Source organism: Neophocaena asiaeorientalis, unplaced genomic scaffold, assembly GCF_003031525.2.
Source record: "Neophocaena asiaeorientalis asiaeorientalis breed wild unplaced genomic scaffold, Neophocaena_asiaeorientalis_V1.1 scaffold1189, whole genome shotgun sequence".
NCBI classification, from domain to species: domain Eukaryota; kingdom Metazoa; phylum Chordata; class Mammalia; order Artiodactyla; family Phocoenidae; genus Neophocaena; species Neophocaena asiaeorientalis.
Genome location: NW_020175540.1, coordinates 51,967 through 62,071, shown reverse-complemented (window position 1 = coordinate 62,071; position 10,105 = coordinate 51,967). Strand labels below are relative to the sequence as shown.

At 54.9% G+C, this 10,105-nt stretch overlaps 2 protein-coding genes across 3 annotated transcripts; both read left to right on the top strand.

Annotated features, from left to right (window-relative positions):
• The first annotated feature begins 202 nt into the window (after positions 1–202).
• KCTD11 (potassium channel tetramerization domain containing 11) lies at positions 203–3,025 on the top strand. Its single transcript, XM_024731332.1, has one exon. It carries the CDS (start codon positions 956–958, stop codon positions 1,652–1,654), a length of 699 nt encoding a protein of 232 aa, XP_024587100.1. The 5' UTR covers positions 203–955; the 3' UTR covers positions 1,655–3,025.
• Positions 3,026–3,206: 181 nt separating this feature from the next.
• TMEM95 (transmembrane protein 95) lies at positions 3,207–4,709 on the top strand. 2 transcript variants are annotated; one of them, XM_024731356.1, is made up of 7 exons: positions 3,254–3,422; positions 3,660–3,716; positions 3,916–3,996; positions 4,096–4,116; positions 4,260–4,340; positions 4,463–4,542; positions 4,683–4,709. In XM_024731356.1, the coding sequence occupies exons 1-7, from the start codon at positions 3,254–3,256 to the stop codon at positions 4,707–4,709; spliced, it is 516 nt and encodes a 171-aa protein (XP_024587124.1). The 2 variants fall into 2 exon arrangements, with proteins under 2 accessions (XP_024587125.1, XP_024587124.1); XM_024731357.1 differs by lacking the exon at positions 4,683–4,709 and having other exon boundaries at positions 3,207–3,422; positions 4,455–4,546.
• The last annotated feature ends 5,396 nt before the right edge of the window (positions 4,710–10,105 follow it).

The following is a 10,105-nucleotide window of genomic DNA, read 5'->3' as shown; positions in this document are numbered from 1 at the left end:
GCCCCCCCCCCGCGCCCCCCCCCGCGCCCCCCCCCGCCAGTCCAGCCCGTCAGCCCCGTCTCTCCAGTTCGCCACTCCGCTTCCACCACCACCGGAGCCGCGCGCTCCGGGCGGGGGCGGGGCGCCCAGGGGGCGGGGCTGCCTCTTAAAGGGCCCCCGGCCGCTGCCCTTAGGCCACCTCCTTGGGGCGGAGAGTACTTAAGCGGCTGCGGCGAAAGCCGGAGAAGGCGGCGGCGTCAGGTCCCGAGACTCCCGGCTGCTTCCATAGGAGTCCTAGGACACTCCCAGCTCGGATTGAGCGTGTATCTTCGCTCCCCAGCCGATACAGAGGCACCTCCGCCATCGGCTCCGGTCAGCCTCGCCTCCTTCTCCTGGGACCAGCGTCGGAGCCAGGCCAGGCCAGGCCTCTGACTGGCCCCCGGAGCCCTGCGTGGACTCGCCCACGGTGACAGCGGTCTGCCCGAGAAGCTGGTCCCTTCAGAGTCGGCCTTGTGCTCGCCACCGTCACCTGCTGGTTGGATTGCGGAAACCCACTGTCTGAAGACCACAGAAAGGAGTCGCCGACCACCCAGAATCGGATGCGTCTGGACCTAAATCTCCCGTCCCTCTCTGACCTCCCTCTGCCCGTTTCATCCGTTCTCTCAACCTTTCCGGCGTTTCTGTGCCCGGAAACCATCCTCCACCACCCAGGTAGCTGGGGTGAGCCCCCAATCTTGCTGCCTTGTACTTCAACCTGAGCCTCCGACCCAGAGACAGTCTGAACCTTACGACCCAATTCTGCACACATCCAGGAAGTTCTGCCTTTTCTTCTCTTTCGGTGTCTTCGATACTCCTCAAAATTTCTCCTCCTCCTGTGCCCTCCTCGCCCCCCTCCTTTGGGGGCCCCGTGACCCTGAATGTCGGGGGCACGCTATATTCCACTACTTTGGAGACCCTGACTCGATTCCCAGACTCCATGCTGGGGGCCATGTTTAGGGCCGGTACTCCCATGACCCCCAACCTCAATCCCCAGGGAGGCGGCCACTACTTTATCGACCGAGATGGCAAGGCCTTCCGGCACATCCTCAATTTCCTACGGCTGGGCCGCCTGGACCTGCCCTGTGGATACGGGGAGACAGCGCTTCTCAGGGCAGAGGCTGACTTTTACCAGATCCGGCCCCTCCTGGATGCCCTGCGGGAACTGGAGGCCTCTCAGGGGACCCCGGCACCCACAGCCGCCCTGCTCCACGCAGATGTAGATAGCAGCCCCCGCCTGGTGCACTTCTCTGCTCGTCGGGGCCCACACCACTATGAGCTGAGCTCTGTCCAGGTGGACACCTTCCGGGCCAACCTCTTCTGCACCGACCCTGAGTGTCTGGGTGCCATGCGTGCCCGATTTGGTGTGGCCAATGAGGACAGGGCAGAGGGAGGCCCACACTTTCATCTGGAATGGGCCCCCTGCCCTGCAGAGCTCCCCGAGGTGGAGTACAGGAGACTGGGGCTGCAGCCGCTGTGGACTGGGGGGCCAGGAGAGCGACGGGAGGTGGTGGGCACTCCGGGCTTCCTGGAGGAGGTGCTGCGGGTGGCCCTGGAGCATGGCTTCCGTCTCGACTCCGTCTTCCCTGACCCCGAAGACCTGCTCAACTCCCGATCTCTGCGCTTTGTCCGGCACTAGGAACTGAGAACTAGGAATGCTGCCTTCAATTTGACTGTGTGGGCGAGGGGGGGTTAGAAAGAATGGGTCAGTAAAGAGGGTGAAGTCTCTCCTGAGCCTCTTCCTAGCTCTGCTCCTGGAGCTGTGAGAGTCAGGGGCCCCGTTGCACCTGACTGGAGCCCAGATGTGGGCAGGAATCCCCAAACCAGAGAGAGCCCAAGGGCTCATGAGACCAGAGGGTCTGGACTGGTGCTAATCCTGGGAGGGGTGGAGAAGCTTCCCTGGCTGGTCCTCGCCTGAGCCTGGGGACCTTCGGTGTTTCCTTGCTTGGAGCTTAGTATCCAGGGTCTGGAAAAGTGGGCATGCTTCTCTGCCCAGGCTAGGCTTAGCAGAACCATGGAGGGACAGTGGGGTCTGGGGGAAATGAGAGACTTTAGATTGCTCTAATGTGGTCTTCTGGACTGTGACTTCTCCTGGAGCTGGTGGCCTGGCCTGGCCTGACCAATGATAGGTCAGAACACTCTGAAACACGGGAAGGGAGATTCTTTGCTGTGTTCCAAGCCACCACTGAGGGAGACAGAAAGGACTACACCCCATCCTAGCTTGGCACAAGGGAGCTAGGAGAATCCCCATTAACTATGGGGCTGGAGCATCCCTCTGGAGATCCAAGTGTTTTAAAGGATCCCATATTGATGGTGGGGCTGGCCATGGGGAGTAGCGGGGCATCTCCTTGCGTCCTGGCCTTCCTTCCTTCATGTGAACATGCCTGTTAGCCAGTGAGTCTGACTGATGCATGGGTCCCTGGCATCCTGGCTCCCATCCATGTCGCTGGAGGTGGTGTCTGTGTGCTGGCTTTTCTGTGGTCTCTGCGTGTCCAGGCCTGTTTGGGGTTGCTCAGAAACTATTTTGGCACCAGGTGTGTCCGCGGTATGGGTGTGAGTAGACTGAGAATTAGGTTAATCCCAAGGTGTGTGTGTGTACATGTGCTTCACATCACCACGTAGGCAGGAGGGGCCTGCTGGGCTTTGAGTCACTAGGATCTTCTGGTGAGAAGTAAGAGAAGTCACTGGGCTTAGCTGGGCCTTGGAGGCCTGTATAGAACTCTCGGTTACTAAGGCAACAATGAGCCTGTTGCTAGGAGATGGCTGGGGAAGGCCCAAGGCTGCCCAGGGCAGAGAGGAGATGAACAGAAGAGTTTGAGAGAGTGGGGGAGGATATGGAAAGGGATGGGATACTCACAAACAACTTCTTCACTGGGGGAGTCACTTATTATTTATCACTGGTCATGATTTACAAGAAGAAAATTAAAGTTGCTTTTGGAACCACAAACTCGTAAAGGCTGCTGAGGGCTAGGTTGGGAGTGCAGCAGAAGACCTGCTTTCTCTGTCCATGTCCCACTAGAGGTTCCTTCCTCTGGCCCCAGTTCCTTGGGCCCCAGGTTTACCCCAGTCAGTCAGGGATGGAGCAGTGGCACTGTTCTGGAATGTTCTAGAGACTCCAACTGTTCTGGAACACTCTAGAACCTCCAGGCAAAGGACTGGAACCAGGATCACAGAGCATTCTAAGGCCTTCCCAGCCTACGTGGGGCCAGCCCCCGCTCCAGAACCCGCAGCGGGCCTCATGTGGATGCTGGCACTAGGTGGGATCTTCCTGGCAGCCGCCCAGGCCTGTGTCCTCTGCCGCTTCCCAGACCATGACTTGTCAGGCCGCCTGGCTCAGCTTTGCAGCCAGATGGAGGCCCAGTGGAAGGACTGTGAAGTCTCCTGGAACTTCTCGGCCTTTGCCTTAGGTAAGATCAGACATCCAGGGATGGGCTCAGCAACAGTCACCCCTGTGCCCTAAGGGGGCTGCATGTGGCCTCCCAGCTGTGCCTCTCAGCCATCTTCTCAGTCCACTGGCCTCTCTGGACACACTGGCCTCTCCCTCTGGGAGAGCTTCTTCAAACCCTGGGAAAGTCAGGAAAGGCCCCAGAACCTCCTTCTGGGCCAATGAGGGAATCTCGCCCGGTCCTTATCCATCTCCACAGATGATGCATCCTTGAAAAAAGTCACAGAGAAGACTCACAGAGTCCTGAGGGTCATGGGTGAGGTCGAGGGGGAGGTACCACATAGGGGCTTGGATGGCACCAAGGAGGGGGTTGGGAGGAGGGGGCTGGGGAGGCAGGGAAGGGTGGTGGGTGGGTGGAGACAGGAGGGCGTGATGGGGAGGCGCTGGGTGAAGGTGTGGAGGTGAACCGGCCCTGCTGAGACCCCGGGCACTAAAGCTGCTCTCTGCCTCCCCAGAGATCAAAGGGTCTCTCTCCTCACTCCTTTCATATTGGAAATGGCTTCAAAAGACCAAGCTCCCAGAATACAACAGGGAAGGTACCGATGCGGGGAGGAATCAAGGGGTGCCTAGGTCCTCAGGCAAAGGAGTGTGTGGCTGAGCCCATCCACCCCCATCCTCCTTGTCTTTCATTTCAGCTCTCTGTGCTCCCGCCTGCCGTGAGTAGGAAAGGGAAGGGGTAGCAAGGGCCAGGGGCCTCGGGGGACCTGAGGAGAGCCTGCAGTTTGGGGAGGAAGTGTGGGACTCTCGCAGGGTTCAGCGAAGCTTCCCGCCCCAGAGCTGGTCCTGCTGTCTCCTGCAGGGGGCAGCACCATCCTGTACAACTGCTCCACCTGCCAGGGCTTCGAGGTGTACTGCTGGCCCCGAAAGCGCTGCTTCCCAGGTCCTCACTCCCCACCCCTGCCTCACCCCGCCCAGATCTCTGAGCTGTTAGGCTACCCCAGCATCGATGGGTGTGGTCCCCGGGATCATTCACTGCCTCCTGGGGTCCCTGCAGGAAGTCACGATCTTTGGGAAGCCAGGATTCTGCTGCTCTTCGTCTCCGGAGCCACCCTCCTCCTGGGTATTCTGAGCTTCGCGGTGGAGTGAGTTGGGGGATAAGGGCCAGAAACAGCCTCACTACCTCCGACCCATCAGTACCTTTCCCCACCCCCCATCCTTCCTCTTTCCCTCCCAGCCCCCTCCCCTTCCCTGCCCTGGGCTCCCACCCTCTGTCTTCCCTCAGGTACAGCCACCTCCAAGCAAACAGTGACTTGTGAAGACGAGGACACATCTTAGCCTCCAGTTCTAAGGAGCATGTCCCCACAACTTCCACTTCTCTCGGGGGGTGGGGGGGGGGAGGGGGCAACCAGACGCTTAGTTCCAGCCCCAACGGTTCAGTCTTCCAGACCCTGATACCCAGACATCCCCACAATCCCAGCGTCAGATGGCCTCCAGGGACCCAGGCACCCACAGCTGGAAAGTTCCTCCCCTCCAGTCCTCAACCAATCAGACAGAGGCAGTCACCGTGCCAGGAAAATATCTACAGAAGGAAAGAATCCCCTCCATACACACTCCCACTACCACACCCCCTTCTGCCTGTTCCCGGAAAGCGGGGGCTGTCTGCCCCAGAAGCTCCTCTTGGCCCTCCTGTGACTGATTGGGAATCCGGGAATGAGTGTTCTGGAAAAGTCCCTCCCCCTAGAGTGAGACCACATCAGTCAGCCTGCTGGCATGCTACCCTTCCTTTTAATACTGTGAAGACTCCCACAGAGGCCCAACTAAACCTGTTGTCAAATGGCCTCGACCTCTGCCTTTGGGTCTTCGTTTCTGTGCGAGGGCTTTCTCTAGTTGTGGCAAGCGGGGGCCACTCTTCATCGCGTTGCGCGGGCCTCTCACTATCGCGGCCTCTCTTGTTGCGGAGCACAGGCTCCAGAGACACAGGCTCAGTAGTTGTGGCTCACGGGCCTAGTTGCTCCGCGGCATGTGGGATCCTCCCAGACCAGGGCTCGAACCTGTGTCCCCTGCATTAGCAGGCAGATTCTCAACCACTGTGCCACCAGGGAAGCCCTGGAGACATTTTTGATTGTTTTGATTGGGGGTTTTGAGGATGTGCTACTGGCATCTAGTAGGCAGAGACCAGGGATGCCGCTAAATATCCAAAAATGCCCGGGAAAGTCCTCCACAACAAAGAGCTATTGTGCGTGTCTGAAGCGTCAGCAGTGAGTGGTTGAGAGACCCTGGTATTTGGTCCTTTGGCTATCAGGAGTTTGGGTTTGGGGGATGGGAGATGGGACATGAAAAGAGAGGCCTATCACCAACCGTAAGTCTCAGCCCGAGGACCTAGGCCGGCCTTCACCTAGCGCCGTGGTTTACAAACTGGGTCCCTAGAGGCTCCCAGTTCTCAACCAGCTGGACATTGGAGTCATCTGGGCAACTTTAAAAACTACCTGTTGCTGGGCCTCATCTCCAGAGATTCTGAGTTTAGTGGTCTCATATGGGGCTTCAGTTAATCTAACTTACAGCCAGGGTTAGAACCACTGTTTGGGGGATCCATTAAGGTCCTGGGGATGGAGAGGGGAATGCTTACCCCTCCCAGGAGAACACCTTCTATTTTGTTCTACACATTCTAGTCCAGTCTGTTCATTTTACACCAAAAAATGAGACCCTGAGATCACACAGCCAGGTCGTACAACTTGCCCGAGATCATACAATGATTCATACATTCATTCATTCGACAAATACTAAGGGATTGCCGGTCACGTGCCAGGCAGCGTTGCTGCCCGTACTGGGGTGAGAAACCCTCTCCCGACTGCCCAGGCACCACAGCTCTCCTCTGGTTTGCGGTAGCTGCCTCACACCCTCTTAGGCTGTGCCCTCTTTCCAGGCTCAACACTTTGGAGCTGTCCTTGTTTTCATACCCAATGTGCAGTGGGCCAACCGTTCTGTCCATTCCTGAAGGATTTCTATCCCATCTGTCTCCTCCTCCTGCTCTACGGCCCCCAGCCCACTCTAGAACCCTCTCGTCGTGGACCCCAGTCTGCCAGATGTGCATCTGACTCTGCCCATGCCCCTCAAATCCACTGCACCCTCAGTGGCCACACTGGTCTTCTTAAAACTCCACATCGCTCAAACATCCTGTCCAGTATCAAATGATGCTTAAAAACTTGGGCTCTGGAGTTGGGCTGCCCGATTTCAAATCCTGGCTCTGGTTCTTACTGGACCTTGGGAAAGTCATTTAATTTCTCTGTTCCTGTTTCCTCATGTTTTAAATGCAGATCATATATTTCCTTGATTCCATGGCTTTTTTTTCTCTTTTTTTTCTGTTTACATTTGAACATCTCTGAAGAACCCATCTTAAATTGAAGACATGTCATGGCATAATGGTATATATTACAATTGATGATATCTTAAATTCAACCCAGCGGTACTGACCTTACAGAATTACTGCGAGGTCCAAATCAGTTCATATAAAATCCTTGGGACTGTGCCCAACGTGTAATGGGCCCTCATTAAGTATCAGCCATTATAATCTCTTACTTAAAACCTTCCCTAGCTCTTCCTTGCCTGCAGAGTATAGAGTTGGCCCTTGACCCTGACATTCAAGGCTCTCCATCAGCAGCTCCCACCATCTTATATAGTCATCAGGCCAGAAATGTCCAAACACAGAACTGGAATCTCCCTTGAATGCCCCACAGGCATCTCAAACTCCACACGTGTCCACCTCCCTCAGACACGCCTTCCTCCTGACCCCACCCCCTCCTGGAATCTCTCAGGCTTAATGGCAGTGCCCACAGTGTCATGGGTATCCTCCTCCTCTCATGCCATGTGCCCACTTCTTACCTGTAGGTGATCTACCTTGGTCATACTTCTTGGACTCTGACCCCCAGGTGTCCCTGGAGCTTTATCTCAGCTCTGCCCACCTCACAGCCATACTGAGTCACTTCTAGTTGCCCCAACACTGTTTCCTCATGTCTGCTCGCCTTTGTCCAGTCTTGTGCCTCTACCTGGAATGACTATCTCCTTTGGCTCAGATACCACCTCTTCTGAGAGGCCTTCTCTGAGCTCCTGAGTCAGAGTGGCATGAGTCTGCTCTAGGCATCTCTCATGTGGCACCTGTCAGATCAGGTGGTGGTGTTTCTTTACACATCTTCCCTCTACACCACGCATTCCTCTCTAAAGCCACTGCTTAAGGTTTTGTGTCTTTGTTTCCTAAGAGCCTGGCACATGGGAGATGCCAGGAAGTGTCCCTGATGACTCCAGCACCTTCTCTGAACACGTGTGATATGCCTTCCCCATATAAGCCCTTCATGAGCACTTAGCACAGGAGGCTGTGCTTTTTTTGTGCACATGAGGCCAACCGACCGCAGTGTGGCCTGCCAGGGCAGGGATGGTTTTTCTGAGCCCCTCACCAAATGGGAGGCTTCTGTGGGTGTGGCAGTTTTAAACAATGGCCCCACATTCTTTGACATGCCTCCCACCTAGAGGTAGGTTCTATGTATCCTTCCCTTGAACCTGGGCTCCATGACTAGCAGGCCAATTGAATGTGGCAGAAGTTACAGTGTGCCACTTTCTGAGCCCAGGCCTTAAGAATCTAGCACCTTCTGCCCTCTGCCTTTTGGGACACTCACTCTGGAACTCAGTCACTCATGCTATGTGGATGCCCAGCCTACATCGAGTCTACATGGAGGACTTCCCTGGTGGTCCAGTGGTTAAGACTCCGTGCCTCCACTACAGGGGGCACGGGTTCAATCCCTGGTCCGGAAACTAAGGTCCTGCATGCCGCGTGGTGCAGCCAAAAACAGAGTCCTCATGGAGGGATTCAGCCAAAAGCCAGCATCTACTGCCAGACGTGTGAGTGATACCACAGCTGTCAGGTCATCCCCAGACTTTGTTTTTCCACCCAAGGCCCCAGACATAGTAGAGCAGAGATAAACCATTCCCACAGTGTCCTGTTGGAGTTCCAGACACTAAAAGTCCAGAGCATAATAAAATAGTTGTTTTAATGCCACTAGGCATTGTTGCTCAACAATAGATAACTGGAACAGTGGGGCAGAAAAAAAAAGGGCCTAGGAGCTGACACTAAAGGCCCTGGGTTGGGACTTCTCTGGAGGTCCAGTGGTTAAGACTCTGCGCTTCCACTGCAGGGGACTCGAGTTCAGTCCCTGGTTGGGGAACTAAGATCCCGCATGCCGTGAGGCACGGCCAAGAATAATAATAATAAAATAAAATAAATAAAGGCCCTGGGTTGACAACATTGCTGGCCCTGCCACTTCCTAGCTATGTATGTACATGAAAAACATCACTTCACCAGCCTGAGCCTCAGTCTTCCTACCTGTAAAATGGAGTTAATGATGGCTAACGGGTATGGAGACTACATGTCAGACATCGTTCTAAGCATTTGAAGCATTGTGTTAGTTACCTATAGCTGTGTAACAAATTATTCTAAAACGCAATTGTCTAAAACGATAAAGCCTTACTATCTCACAGTTTCTGTGGATCAGAAATTCAGGAGCAGCTAAAATGGGTGCTTCTGGCTCAGGGTTTCTGATGAGGGTGCGGTCAAGATGTTGGTCAGGGCTGCAGAAATCTAAGGGCTGGTGGATCAGCTTCCAAGATGGCTCACTCACACGCCTGGCAAGTTGGTGCCGGCTGACGGCAGGAGCCTCTCCATAGGGCTGCTTGACTTGCCTCAGGACATGGTGGCTGGCCTCCTTCAGAGCGAGTGACCCAAGAGAGGAAGGCAGAACCCACACTGTCTTTCACGACCTAGCTCAGAAGTCACACGCCATTCTTTTCACAATATCCCATCGATTACACGGATCAGCCGTATTCATTGTGGGAAGGCACGGCAGTGTGACACCGGGAAGTCAGTTCGTTGGGAGCCATTTTGCAGACTGGCTACCACACACCTAGACACAATTAATTCTCCAATAACCCAGCAAGGTAGATACTCCTAACAAGCTCATCTTTTTTTTTTTTTTTATAAATATTACTTTATTGGTTTATTATTTTTGGCTGCATTGGATCTTTGTTGCTGTACGCAGGCTTTCTCTAGTTGCGATGAGCGGGGGCTACTCTTCTTTGGGGTGCGTGGGCTTCTCATTGCGGTGTCTTCTCTTGTTGTGGAGCACGGGCTCTAGGCGCACGGGCTTCAGTAGTTGTGGCTCACAGGCTCTAGAGTGCAGGCTCAGCAGTTGTGGCACATGGGCTTAGTTGCTCCGTGGCATGTGGGATCTTCCCGGACCAGGGCTTGAACCTGTGTTCCCTGCATTGGCAGGCGGATTCTTAACCACTGCGCCACCAGGGAAGTCCCCTAACAAGCTCATCTTGAAGATGAGGAAACAGAGGCATAAAAACGTGAAGTAACTTGCTCAGATTTCTAGGATGGTAAGTGGTAAAGCTGGGATTCAAACTCAGGTAGTCAGACTTCAGAGGTGAGATCTCAGCTACTGCTCTGTAAAGGCCCTCAGCTCCATTATGAGCCTGAAGGAATATGGTAGATACAAGAGTGCTTCCACTTTAGGGGACTTCCCTGGTGGTCCAGTGGTTAAGACTCCGCACTTCCAAGGCAAGGGGCCTGGGTTCGATCCCCAGGGACTAAGATGCCACCTGCCACGTGGTGCAGCCAAAAAATGAGGAAAAAAATAAAAAGAGTCCTTACACTTC

What these genes read in the sequence shown, in the direction of transcription:
- KCTD11 (XM_024731332.1), top strand. Translation starts at nt 956, where the DNA reads ATGCTGGGGGCCATGTTTAGGGCCGGTACTCCCATGACCCCCAACCTC.
- TMEM95 (XM_024731356.1), top strand. Translation starts at nt 3,254, where the DNA reads ATGTGGATGCTGGCACTAGGTGGGATCTTCCTGGCAGCCGCCCAGGCC. An exon ending in CAGAGTCCTGAGGGTCATGG is followed by an intron (nt 3,717 to 3,915) that starts GTGAGGTCGAGG and finishes CTGCCTCCCCAG; the next exon opens with AGATCAAAGGGTCTCTCTCC. An exon ending in CCGAAAGCGCTGCTTCCCAG is followed by an intron (nt 4,341 to 4,462) that starts GTCCTCACTCCC and finishes GCAGGAAGTCAC; the next exon opens with GATCTTTGGGAAGCCAGGAT.